Source organism: Phascolarctos cinereus, unplaced genomic scaffold (genome assembly GCF_003287225.1).
Source record: "Phascolarctos cinereus isolate Bilbo 61053 unplaced genomic scaffold, phaCin_HiC Scaffold_5;HRSCAF=322, whole genome shotgun sequence".
Classification (NCBI taxonomy): Eukaryota; Metazoa; Chordata; class Mammalia; order Diprotodontia; family Phascolarctidae; genus Phascolarctos; species Phascolarctos cinereus.
The window spans coordinates 404,346,426-404,369,056 of NW_027555958.1; the positions used below are offsets into that span (position 1 = coordinate 404,346,426).

The 22,631-nt window shown below is 43.7% G+C and overlaps 1 protein-coding gene across 3 annotated transcripts in view; it reads left to right on the forward strand.

The window, feature by feature from the left end:
* Positions 1-22,385, forward strand: part of NMNAT2 (nicotinamide nucleotide adenylyltransferase 2) — a 199,728-nt gene extending 177,343 nt beyond the window's left edge. For all 3 annotated transcript variants that reach the window (XM_020984374.2, XM_078156457.1, XM_020984375.2), the window contains exons 9-11: positions 17,952-18,053; positions 18,348-18,415; positions 21,201-22,385. In XM_020984374.2, the coding sequence (XP_020840033.1) occupies positions 17,952-18,053; positions 18,348-18,415; positions 21,201-21,303 (273 nt within the window). In that variant the 3' untranslated portion in view covers positions 21,304-22,385. The remainder of the gene's footprint in view (positions 1-17,951; positions 18,054-18,347; positions 18,416-21,200) is intronic.
* The last annotated feature ends 246 nt before the right edge of the window (positions 22,386-22,631 follow it).

Genomic DNA, 22,631 nt, shown 5'->3' on the forward strand with positions numbered 1-22,631 from the left:
GCTTAGCTCTGTGCCTCCCTTATTGTAAGCCCTTGAAATGGTAGTTGACTGACTGAAACTGTTATGTCTTGCTGTCCCTACTGGAGCAGTTCACCTGCTCTTCCAATTTCATCTCTTGGAGGGTACCTCCTGTGACTCTTCTGGCACATAATTCTTCATCAGTAATATGTGGCAGCCTATTTATATCCTCCTTACATCTCTCCATTTTTCTTGGCTGACTTACAGTTTTAATTCTTTGAATGCTGACTTTCCATGATTTATAGCCATGTGCCATCAGCAGAAGATTATATTTTTTTAAATGGACTTTTTTTTTCAGGCAGAATATTGAGGTCAGTGAGAGACCTACATACTTTCCTAAATGCAACCCTGCCTCCCTCCAACTCCTCCTTGAAAACAGTTCTTGGCCAAGTTCATTGTCCCTCTCGTGTTTCTGTCCAGGACTGATGGACTAGCGCTATGGGATGTCCAATCAAACGTAAATCGCTTTCTGGACAAATGTCATTCTGCCTGGTTTTCCTTGTGTGGAGAGCAAAGCTGAATTCTTTTGCATGGCTATGGATCTCATTTGAGAGGTTCTATAATGTTCAATGAAACTTATTTCTGTGAACATTTAGTAAGAACAGGGCCTGGGACTGGCGCTGTGATTTCATCAGTATAGGGAACTCCCAGGTGAAGAATTTCTCTCAACACGCGCAGTTTGGTAGCTTCTCTGCAGCTCAGTCTTGGAAAGTTTTGCATGAGGCACTGAGAAGCCAAGTGGCTTAATTAGAGCCAGTATATATCAGAGGAAGAACTTGAACCCAAGCCTTCACAGGCAGCTGTCTATCTGCCATGCCACATGACTGGCTCATTTATTAAGCACCTTCTACATCCAAAGCACTGTGCTAGGTACAGGGAATACAAAGACAAACATTGGCCTATTCTCAGATGCGTATACTCTATCGGGGACATGCCACAGCTATAAAATCAGAATGCCCAAGGGAAAGAGCACGGGGAAGAAATTGGGGGACAGAGTTCTGGAGACAAGGACCAGGGAAGGAATGGCCCTAAAATTGATCAAATGAGATAACATATGGGGTGTTGGTCTAATACGTAAGCTTTAATAGCTCAGAACTGAACTAAGACTTTTGGGACATGCAGTATGTAAAGTGATTTGCAGACCTTAAAATGCTACATAAATGTTAGCTAGGATTAAGAAGATGAGGATTCTGGGAGGTGGAGAGGAAGAGGGCACGGAGCACTCAAACCAAGGCTTGCTTGAGTGCACATAGGCAGAAACTGGAGTACCATGTTTAAGAAAGGGTCCATACCATGGTTTGATGAGAATGTAGAGTTTGTGAATGGGAATTGTACAAAATAAGGCTGGAAAGGTAGGTAAGAGCCAAAGCGTTGCCTTAACTGTTGGGCAAAGAATTTGTATTTTATCATAGAGGCAATGGGGAACCTGTGAGGGTTTCAAAGGACATGGTCACTTAGGCAGATGATTTTGGTAGCTTTGTGGAGGAGAGACTGAGGAGGGGGAGAGACTGGAAACAGGGAAACCAATTAGGAGGCAATTATAGCAGTCCACAAAAGGGGTACTAAGGGTCTGAAGGAGGCTGGTGGCGATGGGAGTGTAGAGAAGGATGGATTTGAGGGATGTTGTAGAAGTAGAATTGGTAAGGCTTAGTAACTGAGGGATGAAAGCGAGCAAAGACTCGAATATGATTCCAATTATCATCAATCTGGATGACAGGAAGGATAGTCTTGGTCCCAACAAAAATAGAGAAGTTTGGAGAAATGGCAGGAACAGGGAAGAAGATAATTCCATTTTGGACATGTTGAGTTTGAGATAACTGGAGGAAATCTAGGAAGAAATATCTAGAAAATAGTTGATGATGTGGAGGACTGGAGTTTAGCAGAAAGTTTAGGGGGGATATATAAATTTGAGAATAATGTGCATGGTAAAAATCTGGTGGAGACTGTTCTCCACTGGAATACACTTCAAGAGCGTAGGGTCACCTCCACACTGAAATGAAGGACCACCGTGAGACCAGAGTGGAGATTACATATATCAGGTGTCTAACAAATATGTGTTCATCACTTTGGACACACTTCATAGAGAGCATACCTAAGAAGGAAAGAAATACACATTTATTTATACTTAGTATGTACCAGGCACTATGCTAAATGCCTTACAAATATTATCCCATTTGGTCTGTTACAACAACACTGGGAGTTGGTGGTATTATCTCCATTTTACAGTTGATGAAATGGAAGAAGATAGAGGTTAAGTGACTTGCCCAGGATCACACAGCAAGGAAGTGTTTGAGGCCAGATTTGAACTCAGGGTGATGAGTCTTCCTGACTCTAGGTCTGGCACTTTATTTATTGTGCCTCCTGATTGTACTGGGGTCAGAAAGATCTGAATTCAAATACTTACCAGCTGTATGACCTTGGGCAAGTCATTTAACCCCATTTACCTCAGTTTCCTCATTTGTAAAATGAACTGGAGAAGGAAATGAAAAACTATTCCAGCATCCTTGCCAAGAAGACCCCAAATGGTGTCATGAAGAGTTGGACATGACGGAAAAATGACTAAACAACAACTTTCTGACTCCAGGCCCAGAGCTCTATCCACTGAGCCACCCGGTTGCCTTTGAGATTATCTAGTTATTTGAGGCCTCCTAGAAGTTTCTAATTCAAAGCATCTACTTTACCCTCTACCCTAAATGAGGGTTTCTCCCATTTTCACAGCTGCCTTCTGGTGAGCTTATCAAATTAAGACAGGGCCTATGCTGGGAAAAAGGAAAGGCAGCAGAAATGTAATGAGATCATTAGAGAGGACTGGCCATTATCACCCATTGCCCCAAAGAGAAGGCATGCAAATCTAAACCCTTGCCCTAGATATCAGAAAACTCACAAACTCTAGGTGATTAGAACCAGAGGAAGAGTTGCTTCTTGGAAACTCTCCAAGGTTCTGTCTCCTGCAGGCCTCCCACATCCTCTCCGAGGTCCTCTGAAACAGTTAGGAGAGAAGCTACTAGTCCAAACAGGTCTGGGGAGAAGCAGCAGCCTCTCCACCCTTCTGTAATGAATGGGTAAAGTGGAGAGTGGGGTGGCCTGCCCTGAACCCAGACTGAAAACAAGACAAGACAGAGTCTTCTCAATAATAAAAATACCAGGTCTTGCTTCAGCCCAGCAACAAACAGTCCACTGAACCTCTGTGGCTCTGGCCTCAGGTTCCCTGAAAGGCTCCTACCTTACACAACATAATTATAGCTTTATAGTCCTAGAGCTGGAAGGGGGACCTCAGAAGCCATCTGGTTCAACGAGGGAGGAGGGAGGCAACATGGTGGAATGTTTAGAGAGTGGGCCTTAGAGTCAGGACGGTCTGGGTTCAAATTCTGACTCTGTCACATATTGACTATGTGACTTGCTTAACCTCAGTACTCTAGGCCAGAGGTGTCAAACCCGGGGCCCTTGCTGCACACTCTCAGGTACAGCAGATTAAAATGCAGTTAGGAAATATTTCACTAAATAAATGGACACACAATAGAACATAGATAATGTTAATATGTGGTTTTCTAAATCAATATGCATGGTATGGTTAAGTGGCCTCCTTTCTGATTAAGTTTGACACCTCTGTTCTAGGCATCTCTCTAAGACCCTAAGTTTCAAGACAGGTGCCAGTCTGTACTGGTAGAGGTAGCTCCTCACCAGGGATTCCCTACCCTGATTAAATCACAGATCTGGTTCTTTTGAAAGTAGCTATATAATTATTAACACATAGATGGATAGATAATCTGGATATATAGATAATCTAGATAGGTATTCTGGATAGATAGATAGATAGATGATAGATAGATAGATAGATAGATAGATAGACAGACAGATAGATAAATAAACAGACTCATGGGAGGAGATCCAACAAGCAGGGGATTAGGAAAGCATGTCATCAAAATATAATACAGAACTCAGAAAGAGTAGATAGAAGTTTGGGAAGCAGTTCACGTGCCTTGCCTAGAGGCAAAATAGTGAAGGGGAACACCAATTAGCTGGACACCTGCTGGACCTCTTTCTTGGCCAAAAAACAGAGCTGTCAACAATTTATTGCCTTGGAGTTTCAACCTTGAAAAGATAGAGGGAAAAAAGAGAAATGTACATGATAATTTTGTTGTATATTTGAAAGGAATAGCAAGTTGTACATAGTAGATTTGCAGTTTCATGGACAATAAGTTTTTTTTTTATTGTATTACATGATGGAAGTGCTTGTTTTGTTCCATAAATTAAAAATAAAGTTTTTTTAAAAATCAAAGAACAATAAATTCCAACTTTCAATAAAAAAAAGATAGAGAAAAGAATGAGGGGAGTTACTCCTCTGAACCTGATTCGTACCAAAAAGGAAGAACTGGATATAGAAGTAGAAATGATAGGAACCTCGCAAGGCAAGAACCCACTCCATCTTAGAATTTCACATAGAAAAGGAGAGGAAAGTCAGGCATAGTCTGGCACGCATCTGAAATTGGGAAGAGCCTCTTTCATAGGAGTCGGAGATAGATAGGATTCTGTGGCTGTGTCTGTCTAAATTCGCTTCTTTTATGCACCTCTGGGAGTGAGTAGAGCTCAAGGCCTGGAGGCAGGAAGACTTGAGTTCAAATCTATCCTCAGACGCTTACCGGCTGTGTGATCCTGAACATCAGTCTCCTCATCTGTAAAATGGGCTGGAGAAGGAAACGTCAAACCACTCCAGTACCTCAACCAAGAAACACCCAAATGGGGTCACAACAGCAACGTGCCTCTGAGGAGACGATGCAATATACCATGTGTTTATGTAATGGTTTTTAACCAGTAATTTTGTGCATGATTATCTAGTAGGTGGAATTTTTACCCCAGATGGGGAAAATGAAGGCCGGAGAAGTAAAACAATTTAAGTCTTAGATCAGAGATTAATGTAGAATGGGAAGGAACGTCAAAGCTCATTAAATACATTTTTACAAGTGATGGAACTGGGGCAGCTAGGTGGCCCTGGAATCAGGAGGACCTGAGTTTAATTCTGTCTCAGACACTTGCTAGCTGTGTGACCCTGGGCAACTCACTTAACCCCAAATGACTCCAGAAAAAAAAAATGATGGAACTGAGGCCCAGAGAAAGGAAATGAGTTGTCCAGCACATCCAAAGTTACAATCAAGGGACAGTCTGGGACTGGACAATAGGTTTTCTATTTCTCCCTCCTTCCCTGACCTCCCTTACCCCAAATCAACAAATGACCTCATTCTAGAATCACTTAATATGTCAGCCCCATTTCTTTGTCAATCAGTCAATTAACAAGCACTTATTAACCACCAATTGTGTGTAAGTCACTGTGAAAGCACTGGAGATAGAAAGGCAAAAGCAATTTCTGCTCTCAAGGATCAGCCATTCTAATGGGGGAGAACACATGTAAAGAACTAGGTAAGATGGAGTATGCATAGGGTAGACAGAAGGTAATCTTAGAGGCAGAGGCACTAGTAGCTTGGGTGGACTGGGAACAGCCTCCTGCAGAAGATGAGACTTGGGCTGAGTCTTAAAGGAAGTCAAGGAAGCTAGAGATTGGAGGTGAGGGCAGAACATCCTGGTCATGGGGTTTGTTCTTTGCTATTTGATGTCTAGCATAAAATCAAGGCCTGGCAGACATTAACCAGGGATTACAGAAGACGGGGCTCCCTGACCAAACAGAATGGTGAAGTCCCAAAGCTTTGTCACTGAATTAAGTCCCAGCCCAATTCAACAGGGTGTGGGACAAAACCCCAATTTCTTATAAGACTGTAGTGATCATGAATCCTGTGACAGAGTAACATGTGATCCCCAGAATCACCGAGTTGGGTGGAATCTTAGAGGTCCTCTAGTCCAACCCACATCTTCTTCATAGCAAACTGGACAAGTGGTCATCCAGCCCTTGTGGGAAGACCTCCAAAGAGAAGGAAGACCTTACCTCCTAAGGTGGCTGTACTCTTGGGCAGTTCTAAGGGCTAAGAAAATTTTCCTTACATTAAGCTTAAATTTCAATCATTCTCCTAGTTCTGCCCTTTTTTGGGGGGGGGGTGCGGCAAGAAGTATAAATCTAATCCCTGTTCCAAGTACTTGAAGAGAGATATCACTGAATCTTCTCTTCCTCTAGGCTAAACATTCTTATCTTAGTTTCTCCTTGAATTTGCCAAGAATCCAAGGCCCTTTCACCACCCTGGATTCTCTGCTTTGGACGATGTTTGGCATAATAATAATGCTTCCTAAACATTGGTGGCCAGAGTGGATCACAACATTCCGGGTGCAGGGACAGGAAGGAGGGAGCAAGCAAGCATTTACTAAGTGCCTACTATGTGCCAGGCACTGTGCTAAGTGCTTTACAACTATTATCTTAGTCTTCCCAAGGCAGAGCACAGTGGGACTGTTGCTGTCTTATTCCTGGAAGCCTTGCATCTCCATCCAGACTAACTTTGCATTAACTTTCTTGGCTGCTATGTTCCCCCTAGATCTTTTTCAGACAAACTGCTATTTACCATTCCTCCCCTAGTTGATATTTTTGAATCCAAGTGTCATATTTTGCATTTTTCCTATTCTATTTCATCTTATTCAATTACACCCAATGTTCTGGCCTAAGTAACAGTCACCTAAAGCTCTTTATAAGCTGATTGCATCCTGCCTCTCTGACTTGACTTTACACTAAATCTCTCAACCCATGACAGGCTAAGGGCTACCCCATTAAGAGAAGATAACATCTAGAGGCAATGGGCCATAGTAGATAGAACTCCTATGACTCTTACCATTTGGGGGCCCTGGGCCATTCACTTAACCTCTCTAGTCTTCAGGCTGCTCATCAATAAAATAGACTCAATAACATCTGTACTGAGTTGTTAGGAGGTTCAGATAAGATAATGCATGAAAAGTGCTTTGAAATCTACAGCATTATATGCATATCTATTATTATTATTACTGCTGCTCCTGTTATTGTTGCATCTTTAGCTAAGTCAGAACAAGAAACGACCCAAAGGAAATAAACACAGAAAGAGCCCAGAGGCACCATCCACTCCAACAAAAATTCCAGGACCCCAGGACAGAATGAGTAAAGGCAAAGATTCAGCTATTTAGGCTTGCGGTTTGTAGCAGACAATTTAACTCAGGCCAGGAAACCTGCTGGACACTTCCACCCCCAGGATAAGCCTGCTGAGCTGATAAGGTCTCATGTGAACTTACTAGTTCCTGGGAGGGAGGCTCAGCTTCCAGCTGCCTGGGAACTCCATTCCTCATGTGAAAGAGCAGGGTTTTAAAAAAAAATCAGGCTTGTGACATGAACCTGGAATCCCCCTGTTCTTCCCCGGGCTCCAGCTATTGATGGGAATGGAAAGGATTTCCTTTGGGATTCTTCACTCAAAAGACCATTCATTTATGTGCATGCAGACAAATGCAGAGGTCAAGAGGTGGGGAGATTTTGTTCCCAGCTGCCTCTGCTCTTGTTGTACTCTTTTCCTTCTAGGTGACTCAGAGAGATGGTTTGGCTGGCTGGTGGGGGGAGGGGGGGAGGGGGAAGGGAGGAGGGATACTGTGTAGACATGGATGTGCCATTCTGAAAGTCCTTGGAGTTCCAGAGGTCTTCTGCTGTTTTGGTGTTTTAGTTGTGGGTTGTTGTTGTGTTTTTTTTTATTTCATCACGTGGCCTTCATGGGCTGACAGGAATAGCCCTTAATTCCTCACTATTCACCTAAAGCTATATGCTTCTCTATTGAAACACAACAGAATAATCATCAACACAAACTTTAGCCACGGGAAGTAGAGAGGAAAAAAAGAATCCCTGCTCTCAGGGATTTTACAGTCTAGTTGCTGCCATCTTAACAGCATCTGCCATTATTTGGTGTTTTAAGAGATTGAGCACAAACACGCATACTCTCTCTCTCTCTCTCTCTCTCTCTCTCTCTCTCCTTCCTCATGCCAGTGGCAATGGGGCTTTGTAGGAATGGACAACCTAATAAGAACCATAAAAGTCTGACTCCAGGCAGACAGTGTTGGGTGTGGTTGTATGTAAGTCAAGGAAGCTAAGAGTGCATCACTATGGGATATGAAGCTTCCTCAAATTCCACCAAGATGAAACCTATCTGCCTCCCCAAAGGGATGATAATAATAAAAAATAAGAATATGACAATAGATAACACATTTATATAGCACTTACTATATGCTAAGTGCTTTACAATTATTATATCTCTAGGTCCTCACAACAACCCTGGAAGGTAGTTGCTATTATTATCACCATTTTATAGATTAGGAAATAGGTTAAATGATTTGCCCAGAGTCACACAGCTAGTAAGCTAGTAAGTATCTACGGTCAGATTTGAACTCAATTCCTAACTCCAGGCCTGGCACTCTATCTCCTGTGCCACTTAGTGGATGGTAGGATTGCTTCTTCCTTCCTGGATTATACCGTAGATCTGGTTCTTCTCTCTCATTCCCACCACAGGTGTGTGAGAGCCACCCTCCCCTCCCCCCACATTCCCCACCTCCACTTCAGACAAGGGGAGAAAAAAGATGCTAAGTTGTAAACATAGGTGTGCATCAAGTAGCTCCCAAAGGTGCCTGAACAAAAGAATATACATTTTCATTGCTGAAACCTTGCAAGGTATCTTGGGGTTTACAAACTACAGATTTCTTTCTTAAACCAAAATCACTCTGGCTCTCATTGATTGGCCAACAATAAGTCCCAGTCCAAGCCTCATTTGATTATCGTTTGGGTCCTGATGGCTCAGAGTGACTGTAAATGGCAATTGTTTCTGTTTGGGCCAGAAACCCTGAGGGTCTTCCCCTCCCAGATTGATTTTTTTATTTTTAATTAGGTAAAAGAGGCCATTCTTTGCCTCATTTTTTACCTAGCCTTAATCACTGAATGGGTGTTGCTTCAGTCAAATTGAGACCTGTTTAAAGACCTTAGCTTAAAAAGGCCATGGTTTCCCACTGCAGGGAGGGTCATCTCCAGTTGTCCTGATCTACATCTCACCACTGGACCCAGATGGCTCAGGAGGAAAAAATGAGGCTGGTGACTTTGCACAGCCCTCCTTCACTTAAATCCAATTCACTTGTAAGTCATGGTATCACCTTCCTAATGGCATGGTAGTCTTCAAGAATGAAGGACAAACAACAACAACAACGTGCCCGGATGGCCCCTCCTGGGGCAAACATCATTATTGGCTTTTCCCTTGCCCCTGGGAAAGTGACGAAAGTAGAACATATGATGGATGATTCATAGGAAGGATTCTTTTTGGGGGGAGTGTAGGGAAGGGTTCCTAGAAGAGTAGGCAACAGTAAGATAGAGGGTGGGGTGCTAGGATCCAAATGAGACTAGCTACTCATTGTCAAACCAGTCCAGTGAAATCTACTTTCAGAGGAAGGACCAAAGTTGATGCTTCCCCAGGGTATGTTTGCATACCCAGCCAGCACTCTGTGGAGGCCTCTGGTTGCTGTGAATTGAGTTAAGGAGAGAATAGAATAAGAGCATAAATGTAGAGAACCTGTGGACCTCAGGCAGCATCTAGGCCCTCTATGTCCTCAAGTGAGGCCTTCTGACTGAATCCAGGATTCACAAGTGGCCTCAAGGCTGTAGGTTCCTCATCCCTTCTAGTCTAACCCCATCATTTTACAGATGAGGAAACTGACCTCCACAAAGTTAAGTGACTTTCCCTAGCTCAGACCCCTACGAAGTGGCATGTCCTTTGACTTCAGAATTAGCATTCTTTCTTCTCTACCATGCTCGATTGAATAAGCATTTATTAAGCACTTACTAAAACACGCCAGATACCATACCAGACACTGGAGATAAGTACCAGTCTTATGATTTCATTGGGCCTTCTTAAAATGTCTGCCTCCACTCTTGAGCAGGGCCTATGGCCTGTTTCTTCTACAGAGGCCTCTCACTGAGTGGGGAGGGAGGGAAGGGAGGCCTGATTCACTCCAGGTGTGCACCTCCACAGTCATTGAGTCAGCATCAGGTGGGTGGAGAGAGGAAGATTGAAGCTCCCTTCAGTTTGCAGTCCAACCAAAGCACCACTAACCACCATTACCTCCATGACTGCCCCCATTCACTTAGGTACAGAAGGGATGTCCTCCCGTCTTTCAGGATGGGCAAGAGTTTCTCCCGTGCTACAGCAAGGCTGGGTGGCAGTAGTGGAAAGTGGGAAGACCTGGAGTAACAAAGGAACCTGGTTCTGAGTCCTGCTCCTGACAGTACTTATTAGTTCTCTGACTCTGGGGAAGTCATAGCTCTCTGACCATCAGTCTCCCTATGTGTAAAATCATCATAATCACATCTGTGGTGCTCACTTAGGAGAGTGGTTGTGATAATCAAATGAGATAATGAATAGAAAGCACTTTGCAAACTTGAAGTTTCTCTCTTCCCCCTCCTTCCCTTCCTCCCTCTATCTCTTTGAATTTCTATCTCTTTGCCTTTCTCTCCTCCTTCTCCTTTTCTTCTCCCTACCTCTTCCTTTGCCCCATTCCCCCTTTCTCCACCTTCCCCTCCCTTTCTCCCCTTCCCTTCCACCCCCTCTCTCTACGTATATGTGTTTGTTATTATTATCTGCCTTTTCCCACCCTCCCACCCCAACTTGTTATCCCTTACTCCCGAGCTAGAGAGCAGGCAGGATAAATACATAAATGCAGGCATGATGTGAAGGGCCAATGATAAGAACTCGTGCCCCTCAAATACTCCCCTACTTCCACCGGGAGAGGTTTATTGCTTTGCAAATAACCCCCATCCCTAATAGATAATACCGATAATAATAGCTGCCATTTTATGGCACATTACAGCTTACAATGAGCTTCTCTTACAACAATACTGTGAAATAAGCAATATGTTAGCAGCCCCATTTTATGAAAATAATAGCTAGATAGCACTTATCTGGCTCTTTAAGGCTTGTAAAGTGTTTTTACATATGCTAACTCATTTTAGAGGTGAGGAAAATGAGGTTGGGCCGAATGAAGCGATTTGCCATGGTAGTGGAGCTAGGAATTGCATCTAAATAAACAGTTGAGGGCAAAGTCCTGTAGGAATAAGAAGTAAGCTAGGTAACTGAGCAGGGACTGGGGCACCAGGACAGGAAAGAAGGATGCAAAAAGGGGATGGGGAGAGCACTAAGAAGTCTTTGCCTGTTTCCCAGTCCTCACCCTTGCAAAGAACAAACATCTAGATTAGTAACAGTCAATGGCAACCAGTCACACAGGAAATCGTAAGGCTCTGTTTGAGGAGTACAGGGGAAGAGGAGATAGCTGAGGAAAAGAGGAATGCATGGATTGGTCTTGGTAAACTCAAGGGTGCCTAGTTTTGGGTAACTCCATGGCCTTAGTGCAGTCTTCATATGGAATGGCCCAGCTAATGCCTATTCTTGTACAAGAACCAAGTTTTTCCTCAGTGGGTTGAACCAGCCTTGCAGGTGATTGGCCACAGGCTCAGAAACAGAAATAACTGAGCTCTCAGGTGCAGAGACTCCAACAGTTCTCTCCCAGAGATTAGCCCAGGGAGGAGCATGCTGGTGAAGCATTTTGCAAACCTTAAAGAGCTATATAAATGCTAGCTATTATTATGTGCACTTTACCCTCTAGCTAAGGATGAGGTCATCTTTGGGATAAACCTTGCCCAGCTGTGCTCTGTATCCAGGTGCTGGAGCCTCTAATGCTCTCAACATGAATCCCTCCCATGGAACTATGCACCTTGTGGGTCTGCAACAAATACCTGTGGACTGATTGTTCAAGTTAATCCACAAATGGAGGCATGAGCTTGATTTAGTTAAGTGTGCTGGGACCTCCCAACCTGTAGGCTTCAGAGACCTCACTGGTGTGTTGGGGTCAGACCAGGCTTCCTCTGTAGGTCTAACTCATGCCTTGCATAGTGCGGACCTTGCCTCAGTAGCACAGAGATCACCTTACATCCCAGTCATAGGTCACTGTATGGGAGGTAGCACCATGCAGTGAAAAGAACACTGGATTTGGGGTCCAAGGACATGGGTTAGAATCCCAGCTCAGTTCCTATGAATGAAGCAGATAACATGTTAAATGCTTTAAAATCTTAAAGCACTTTATACATTTTGCTATTATTATTATTATCATTATCATTATTTTATGGCCTTGAGAAAGTCACAGCGTCTCTAAACCTCAGTTTCCTCATCTGTAAAATGAGAGTATTGGACTAGTAACCCCTAAGGTCCCATGATTATCCTCATTTTATAGATGAAGAAGCTGAGGCTGAGCAGTTAAGTGACTTGCCCAGGGTCACAAAGTTAGTGTTTAAGGAAGGATTTGAAATCAAATCTTCCTGACTACTTCAGAAAAGGTATTGAGATACAATTGGGAGAGCTAGGTGGCACTTCCCGTCCCCATTTTGGTTGCTAGAGCTATGAGATGAAGGGTAACGGTTGACAGAGATCCCCAACAACAGCCTTCCTTCCAGGACTCTTACCCACTGTACCATCTTCATCTGCTGCTGAGCCAAGGAAAGCTCCAACATATGTTGTTAGTAAGTCCCTTGAATCATTAGTCTCAATGGGAAGCAACAATTAAAATCATCCCATCACCGGGCAGTCCTCCCTTTGAGTCTGGACTGACATTTGGTTCTATTCTTTGTTTCCACCAAGGAGCTTGAATTTTAAATAGTGCCCTAATAAGCCCCATCAACCCACTGGATTTGGATGACTCTAGAAGAGAGGGTGAGGCATCATTGACTTTGTGCAGCTCTGCCTCACTTAAATCTCACTCACTGCAAGTCAAGACATCATCCTTGTGATGCCTGTCATTGGTCTTCTTCAAAACTGAGGGACAAGCAATTACAGTCATAATTAGTTCCATCAATCCATCATCTATATAGACTTGTAATGAAGTCACGGGCTAATCCTGCACAGTAAGTCTCTCTCTATCTCAAAAGGTCTCAATACTGAGGCTGTATAAGGGTTTCTCCTCAAATGGCTTGGATGTAAGAATGCATTGTACAAGTAAATGTGTTCACCTACCCTCCAATCAGTGCAGCTCGGTGGCACCATAGTGCACAGAGTGCTGGGTCTGGTGTCAGGAAGATTCAGCTCCCTGACTTCAAATCTGGCCTCAGACACTTACTAGCTGGGTGACCCTGGGCAAATCACTTAACCTTGTTTTCTTCAGTTTCCTCCTCTGTAAAATGAGCTAGAGAAGGAGATGGCAAACTACTCCAGTATCTTTGCCCAGAAAACCCCAAATGGGATCACGAAGAGTCGGACATGACTGAAACAACTGAAAAACAAACAACACTCCAGTTCAAGAAAGACCTGGGATGTTGTCTGCAGTGGGAAACTCCATCCGTAAAGCAGATTGCAACTCCCCTATGACTTGGTAGATAAGTCCTAAGGAGCAAGCTGGAGGCACACAGTTGGCAACTGACTTGCCCAGAATCACATATCTAGAAAGTGTCAGAGGAAGAATTTATTCCAAGCTCAGCACTCTGTCCATTTTACCACATTGTCTGTATGTGTAAACTCACTTGCACGAACTTTGTTTATGGTTTTATGAGTTGCCTGAAGCAGCTAGATAAGACTATGAGTTGAACCTCCCCTGCACCTTTGCAAAGGTCAGGGTCTGTTCATTTCATTTATTTATTTATTTGATGTGTTGATCAGCTTTATGGAATTTTTTTTTCTAGTCTTCCTTTTTATAAGAGATGGCTCTCTGGGAATGGGAGGAGAAGGTATCTAGGGGGCAATCCAGGTGATCCAAAAATTTAAAATATCAATAAAGTACTATTTTTTAAAAAGTCTGTAAGTCAAGAAAAAATATTGCTATGTAATTGGGACAGCTAGGTGGCACAATGAATAGAGCGACAGTCCTGGAATCAGAAAAATTCATTTCCCTGAGTTCAGATCTAGCTCTCAGACACTTACTAGCTACATAATCCTGGGCAAATCACTTAACTCCATTTGCCTCTGTTTCCTCATCTGTCAATGAGCTGGAGAGGAAAATGACAAACCAGTCCAGTATTTTTGTCAAGAAAATCCTAAACGGGATCATGAAGAGTCAGACACAAATGAAATAACTGGACAGCAATTGATAAACAATAGAGGAGTTTCCCCCTGAAGATCCCTACTGAAGACATTCATGGAGTTTTGTGTGTGTGTGTGTGTGTGTGTGTGTGTACTACATTATGTAGACACATATTATATACTTATGTATGTTTTCCACATTCTCAAGTTCATTGGCATTTATTTATTCTTCATTTGAAATTCAGAACAATGAGAAGAGGTAGATGTGTCCCCAGTCCTCTCTACAATCCCCTACATTCACTCCCCACTCCAAAATTACTCCTTATGGTTCCAAAAAAACAGCTCAGCTTCGCGCAGATCCTACTATGACCGCTGCTGGCAGTATGCTTTATAACCAAAGTATGTCTTCTTTATCCTCAGACTTTTCCAGTTCAATTTCATCCATCAAAGAGCTTAGCATAGTGCCTGTCACACATCAATAAAAGCCTTTTTAAAAGTCTATACATCGAGAAAAGGTATTGAGATACAATTGGGACAGCTAGGTGGCACTTTCCTTACCCACTTTGGTTGCTAAAGCTATGAGATGAAAGGTAAAGGTTTATAGAGATCCCCAACAACAGCCTTCCTTCACCCACTCACATATTCCCACCTATGCACATGGTCATGTGTGGGCAGACAATCACACAGAGCATGTAGGGCCATTGAAGGGCTTAGCAGTAGGTCTCTGGAGGTCCTTCATGGAGAGAGCTCCCTCAACAGTCATGGTTGAGGTCCTGCAAAGTCTCTTTTGGCCCCTTTGTACCAGCCCCTCATTTTATCTTTCTTTCTATCTATCTATCTATCTATCTATCTATCTATCTATCTATCTATCTATGTCTATCTATCTATCTATTTTATGAATGATTTTAAAATCACTCATTTTAGAGACTGATCCTCTTTCCCTTCTGTTGTCTCCTTTGTGTGACCTTTGAGTTTCCTTTGCAGATAAGGGGACGCCATTTGCAGAGGGGACTAGCCAATTGCTGGAGTAGATGATGCATGGATATGATCTCCATATTACTAGCACCCCCTTACACATCTGGAATACCACCCACCAGTGAAAGTCCCTAACTTCCTCCTACATGAAGCCTTACCTGCTCCCAACCCCCACTCCTTGGGGGTGTCTCCCTCTTAAAATTAGCTTGCAATACATTGAATCTGCTTTGTCTCTTTGTACATGTTTTGTCCCCTCCAGTAGCATGCAAGTTCCTTGAGGACAGGAAATGATTCATTTTTGTCTGATACGTGTCCTGGCACTAAGTAGGAAGCTAGATGACGCAAGGAACAGAGTTCTGGGCTTGGAGTCAGGAAGACCTGAGTTCAGCCTCAGACACTCAGTAGCTGTGTGACCCTGGGCAAGTCACTTAACCCTCTGTTTGCCTCAGTTTCCTCAACTGTAAAATAAGGATACTAATAGCACGCACCTCCTAGGGTTGTTGTGAGGATCCCCAACCCAGGGTAGATAGCCTTTCAACCCCCTGTGCATATAAGTAGTGATCTCTACTTGTTGAGGGAACTTGGCTCTGTTTCCCTACTACAGCTGACTTTCAAATGAGTGTCTGTGCTCCTCGTGGACCTGTCCAGGAGAATCAAAAAACCAGAGACCTAGAGATATAAGAGAACTCAGGGATTACCTAGTCCTCTTCTTCATCTTCCTTTTTACTCATTTTACAGATGAGGAAACTGAGGCACATGGAGTTTAAGTCCAAGGTCAAACAGGGCCAAAATATAAACCTACATCTTCTAACTCTAGAGCCTGGGGTTTTTTTTCCTTCTGTCTCACATTGCCTCCTTAGTCGTGGGAGTCAGAGATCTTGGGATGTGAGTGATCCCTTGCTCATACTCTGCTCAACCCTATTACTCCATTTTATGGAAGACTCAAATTAGTTAGATTAGTCTTCTTAGGACCAGTGCCCTGATCTCAGCCTGGGTGAGAAGACAGCTATTTACATAGAGAAATCTTCTCTTCTTTTGGCTAAACATCCCCAGATGCTTCCACCAGTCTTATGTGTGGGATGATCTCAAGGTTCTTCATCATCCTTGCAGTCAAAAGAGATGGGTTCATGATTTTCTTTCATTACTCTCATTTCTCTTCCCAGTTTTTCCTCTACTTCTCTTACTTGCTTCTCAAAATCCTCTTTGAGCTCTTCCATGGCCTGGGATTGATTTCTATTTTTCTTGGAGGCTTTGGATGTAGGAGTTTTGACTTTGTTGTCTTCTTCTGGTTGTATGTTTGATCTTCTTTGTCACCAAAGCAAGATTCTATGGTCTGACTTTTTTTGCACTGTTTGCTCATGATCCCATCCAATTATTTGACTTTTAAACTCTCTGTTAAGGTAGGAGGTCTGCTTCCAGTGTGGAGAATGTACTGCCCCAGGCTTCAGGGATTTTGTGCAGCTGTTTTCAGAAATACTTCTAGGGACCTGTAAATTTTCAGTTCTTCCAAGATGGTATGATAAGGAGCAAGGTGTTTACTCCTTTCCTGGCCTGTGCTCTGGTCTATGAGTGACCACAAGCACTCTTTTCTACCTTGGAATTGTGAGGAGCATTTCCTCTTTACCACTACCCATAAGCTCCACCACTCCAGCATTCCTCCTCACCCCAGGACCGCCACCTAGAACTACCACCCAGATCCAAGCACAGGCAAAGTAAGAGAATCCTGCCTCAGCACCAGCAAAGAGATCCCTGCAATCCCTCTCTGATCAGCCACTCGATCCCCCCTCCATCTGTGGGCCCAGAGCTCCAGAAGCAGCCACCACCCTGGGACCATGCTAGGTCTGGGGCAGGACTGGGCTCCTCTCTCACCGTGGTCACAGACCTTTCCTACTGACCTTCTAAGTTGTCTTTGGTGTTTGTGGGTTGCGAAATCTAGAAACCACTACTGCTCCCCTTGATTCAGTACCTTGAGGCCTGCTCCAGGTTCACTGAGGCCCTATCTTTGTTTGTGCAGCCCATGCTGAACTGCGCTCCTCTCCCAGCCTGGTGCAATAAACCTTTCCTATCAACCATCCAGGTTGTCTTGGGCTGGAAATTTGTTTCACTCTGTTTTTTTGTGGGTTCTGCTGCCCTAGAATTTGTTTAGAGCCATTTTTTACAGGTATTTGGAAGGATTTGGGGGAGAGTTCAAGCAAGTCACTGCTTTTACTCCAAAAGCTGGGTTCACATCCTGGCTCTGCCACTCCTTTCCTATGTGCCCCTGAGCTAGTCACAACTTCCATAATCATCAGCTTCCTTTGCTCTAAAATGAATGAGTTGGACTACTAGATGGCCGTTAAAGTCCTTTCTAGTGCTAACTTTATGCTCCTGTGGTCCAATGAGAGTATTACCCCTCCTGGGGATGGCATGGGAATGATGAGGCATTGTTCCTCTCCAGAGCGCTCGTTTTCCTTAACTATAAAATGAGGAAAATAACTTTTGTGAAGCACAGTGCCTGGCACATAGTAGGCACTTCTTGAATGCTTGTTTCATGCTGTCCATCTGAGAGAGAGCTAATAGACTTAGGATACAGATTAAAGCATTTTTTCATCTGGCTCTTTATTTATTTGCTTGCTTATTTTTATTTATTTATTTGGACATGGCTAATGAGGAAATTTGTTTGGCCTAACTACACATATTTGTAATGGGTTTTGTCTTTCTTGCATTCTTAATGAGAGAGAGGAGGGAACAGGAAAGAATTTAGAACTGAAAATAAAATAAAAATGAATTAAAAAATAAAAATAGAAAAAATTTTCTTCCTTCCCCTCCTCCTTTCTTTCTTTCTTCCTTCCCTCCTTCTCTTCCTTCCATTTCTTCTTTCCTTCATTTCCTCCTTCCTTCCTTCATTTCCTTCTTCTTTCCTTCATTTCCTTCTTCCTTCCTTCATTTTCTCCTTCTTTTCTTCCTTCCCTCCCTTCCTCCTTCCTTGTATTGCTTCAGATGGAGGTGATTGTTGGTGACTTTGGAATTGTGGTGGTACCTCGGGATGCTGCAGATACAGACCAAATCATGAACCATTCCTCAATACTCCGCAAGTACAAGGTGAGTCTTCTCAGTGGGGACAGACCAATGCAAATGTTCATCTCCCCAATTTCCTGGAGTGGGACAGCTAGATGACGCAGTAGATAGAGCACCAGTCCTGAAATCAGGAAGACCTGAGTTCAAATCTGGCTGTGTGACCCTGGGCAAGTCACTTAACCCCAATTGCCTAAAAAAACAAACAAAAACAAAAAACAAAAAAAAAATCCCCAGTATCCTGGAGCTCAGGAAGGGTAGGGAAGCTGAAGGTACCTGGGCCAAGTGGTCAGCAACCCACTTTCTCTGCTCTATTCCTAGAACAACATCCTGGTGGTGAAGGATGACATCAACCACCCCATGTCCATTGTCAGTTCCACTAAGAGCAGGTAAGTATGACTGTTTGGTACAATGATGAGATTGCTGAATTTGGAGTCTAGAAGGATCTGGGTTCAAATTCTGGCTCTGCTACTTAATACCTGTGTGACCTTGAACAAGTCACCTGATCATCTCTCTGGGCCTCAGTTTCTTCATCTGTAAAATAACTAGATTGAACTAAATGACCTTTAAGGTACCCTATAGCTCCAATCCCAGTGACTGAAGAAACCTCTCCGCAGCTAGGTGGCCTTAGCTCACTCTGCATGCCCCTCATCTAAGACAGGAAAGGATGGCCTGTCTCAGGCAGGTAGAATCCTTATGTCCAACCTCCTATCTTGTCATCATTCATTTGACCTCATAGTTTATGCTTCCCAAACAAATTATCCATTAGTAGACTTGGGGTAATTTCAACAGACTCTGCTCAGAAGGTAAGGAATAGACCGCATGACCTCTCAAAAGCCTTGCTAGCTTTGATCTAGTTTCCAGCATAAAGAAGTGCCAGTGTTAACAGTACTAGCTCATGCTACATCCATTCAGATCATGGAGGCCTGGTGGTTTAGATTAACACCAGTGTTTCCTCTCTCCTTCCCCTGCCTGCCACAGTAAAGCATAGGCTCTTCCTCAGGCAGAACTCTGAAAGAACCCCTGGAATCCTGAACCATTTAGGGTTGATTCTCTGATAGGACCCTTGCCTCCACCTGACCCTGCATTCTATCAGGAGACAGTGTTTCATAATGGATAGAATGATGGACTTGGGGCCCAGAAATGTGGGTACCAATTCTGCCTCAGGCATTGAGTAGTTGTATGGTCATAGAAAGCCTGGTCTGGAGTCAGGAAGACTCATCTTCACGAGTTCAAATCTGGCTTCAGATACTTCTTTGCTGTGTGATTCTGGGCAAGTCACTTAACCCTGATTGCCTGAGTTTTCTCATCTATACAATGAGCTAGAGAAGGAAGTGGCAAACCACTCTAGTATCTTTGCCAAGAAAACCCAAAAACTGGGGTCACAAAGAGTCAGGCATCACTTAAATGACTGAACAATAATATCTCTGAACTGCTCAAAGCTCATTTCCTCATCAGTACAAGGATGTTCATGCTTGCACTAACTACTTCACAAAATTGTTGTGACGAGCAAGCCTTAAACACAGGAGGGAAATCCATGATTTTTTTCTTAAAATGGCTCCAAATGATTTCTGTACTGCAAAGTAAAACCAAACTCTGACCATCGCCCCAACAAATGCAGGAAGGGCAAAAACCCATTGACCATTTCTCTCCCATGCAAACTAATCATCAACCAGTGGAAAAAAAAAACCAGCTGAAGATGCAAACCTTTACCAATGATGTGTGGAGTGTCCAGGCCACTCATTCTGGCATGCTGCCATGGGCTTTGAAGTACGTCTGAGAGGTGTTATATTTACTTCAAGCTGGGATCATGGGAGCCTTCTTGACCCAGGGTTGTCTAGGGTTCCCTTCCTGCTTTTCCATTTGTATGAGTTGTGTGCATTCCTGGGGTCCTAGTCACTCAGGTCAGTCTCAGGACAGTCTGTCCAGTTTGTGTATGTACACACGGAGGCAAGTCACTTGGTAGAGTCTGTATTGATTTGTTGCTATGGGGGAGGACGTGAGGACCAGTTGAAGCATGAGAAGGTTGCTGTAGGAGAGGGTCTGTGATGATAAGCTCCAGTAAGTCTTTCTAGTGCCCATGTACCTGAACTGGTTAGCCTGACACTTCTCTGATTTGCACTGCAGAGCACTCACACTGGGGGTGTAAATGACGACCTGCAGTGAGAATTTGCTATATCTTAGATTCCCAAGTCATTGAGAGAGAGGGAGAAGAGGAGGGTGAAGACAGAGAGGAGAGAGACAGAGACAGAGAAAGGGAGAGGAAAGAAGAGAAGAGAGGTAGGAGGGGAGAGAAAAGGCAGAGAGTGAGAGAAGAGAGAGGAGAGGGAAAGAGAGGAGAAAGAGAGAGAGAGAGGACACAGAGGGAAAGGAGAGGGGAAGAGAGAAAAGAAGACAGAGACAGAGAGGGAGGAATAGGGGGAAAGAGAAACAGAAAGACAGAGAGAGAGAAGGAGGGAGGCAGAGAGAGGAAGAGACAGACAGAGACAGAGAGAAAAAATGTGAGAATGAATTGGAGTAGTTGAAATCTCTTCCAGCTCTAGAATTCAATGATTCTCTGATTCCCATTTGGGTCCTTAATCCCTACAGACCATCAGGTGGGGAAATTCAAAGTGAAACCAACTAGTGTCAGCTAAACAAAATTGTAAAATAATGTGAAGTGTGACATTTGCCCTCCAGTTCCCTCAGCTCCTTTCTATGGGCTTCTCCCTCAGTACTCTCCCTGCCCTCCATAGGAACTCAGTGTTCTTATTGCTACTCTATCACTCAAGTCGGAAGAAAAGAGATCTAATAAGATTTAATAATTCATAGTGAATTAGTTTAATTTGTTGCTTCTCCCAGGAGTATTTCCTTTCCAAAAAAGATCAGACAGGGAGAGGAACACAAAGGAATGAGTTTCTAAAGCTGGAATTTCAATTTTAAGCCCTGGTTGCACTTGGGTGAAAGAGCTGTTTGGAGGCAGAGCTGAAATCTTATGACTCAGACAACCGGTTACTCTGCCCAACTGTTTGGGAGGCCAGCTGGAGGCCAGCTGCTATGCTGACCCTCCTGGGCTCTTTGTCTTCTCTCCCCCTGTGACCTTACCTTCTCCCCATCCTTCTCCACTCTCCCCACCTCCATCACCCAGACTACTTTAAGAGGTTCTGACTCAGTCTGTTTTCTTATTTCCCACAGACTGGCCCTGCAGCATGGGGATGGACACGTTGTGGATTATCTAACCCAGCCCGTCATTGACTACATCCTCAAGAGCCAGCTGTATATCAACGCCTCTGGATAGGCACCATTGTTCTTGCCCCCACCCCCTTTTGTGCCCCTCAACCCTGTCACTCTGCAGCAATTCAGTCCTTGTGCTTTACTCTGCTTCTCTTCTCCATCACTCTTCTCCTGGTCTGTCTGTCTCTCCATCTATTTCTCTCTCCTCCCTTTTTGTCTTTCTCTCACTGTCTCCCACATCTTCACTTGCTGATTGTAATACCCCACAGGATAGGGCTGTCCCAAGAACCATGGTACTTGGTACATGGAACCCCTTGCTACAGTTGTCTTTGGACAGCCTTTCTACTTGTTTCCCTGGGTTGGGGAGGGGAAAGTGCAGCCCATAGAGGTATATTGATGTCCGTTTCCCAGCATGCTCTAGGGAGGCGGCTCTGGTGCCCACCTTCCCAGCATGCTCTAGGGTGGTGGCTCTGGCACTCGCCCTCCTAGCATGCCCTTTGTCACAAAGGGCTGGCCTTTTTTTTTTCCCACTTCTCATAGACCTTGGATGAAATGGGTGTCTATGGTTCTTTTTAGTTAATCTCCACATGCATTCCTTTAGCATTCTTTCTGTTTTGATGTGTTACTGCATTCAGCCTTGGCTCTCATTATTGGGAGAACCCAGCCCTTGAAGGACACCCCCAAATATGAACCTCAAGCAATGAGGTGGAACACTCTTTTTTTGGCCAAGAGTGAACCACTTGGGTTTTGAAATCCCAGGAGACAGAAAATTTCTACAATCGTTAAGTCTGGGTATGAGTTTTCCCCAGGATTTTGAACCTATTTCTTCAGGTTTTGGTTTTAGGAGATGATTTTCCTGCTCCAAAACTGAATAATGGCTTAACCTCTAGTTTAGACAAAGCCAGTCCTTACACATTTTGGAAGGCCCAACCATAAAGCATTTGGCTTATAATTGAACTAGAACTAGTGGGAAGGGTGGGGACTGTCAGTTAAAAAGTGTTTGTAGACTACCCACCTCCTTCACTTATTGTACTAAGCCCTTCTACACCAAACTTAGGCATACACCTGGACAACTTACGCCAGGTGAAATCCTAATAAAGCAGCAATTTCTAAAATAAATGAGCTAAGTGGTCATCCAGCCTTGGATATCCTTGAGAATATGGTTTTTCTATGGCCCACGTCTGCTAATCCTATAATCCATCCCTTTTTGTGTAAGATACTCAGATAATGAATCTGTAAGCTCAGTAATGTGGGCACCCCCTTCACTAATGCAGGATCATAACCCATTCATATCATCTCATGATCTTGAAAAAAAAAAACAGCAAAGAATCCTGATCACAGTGATCCCAATGTACTAACTTACCCTGGTTGGGATATCCAGGGTTAAACTTT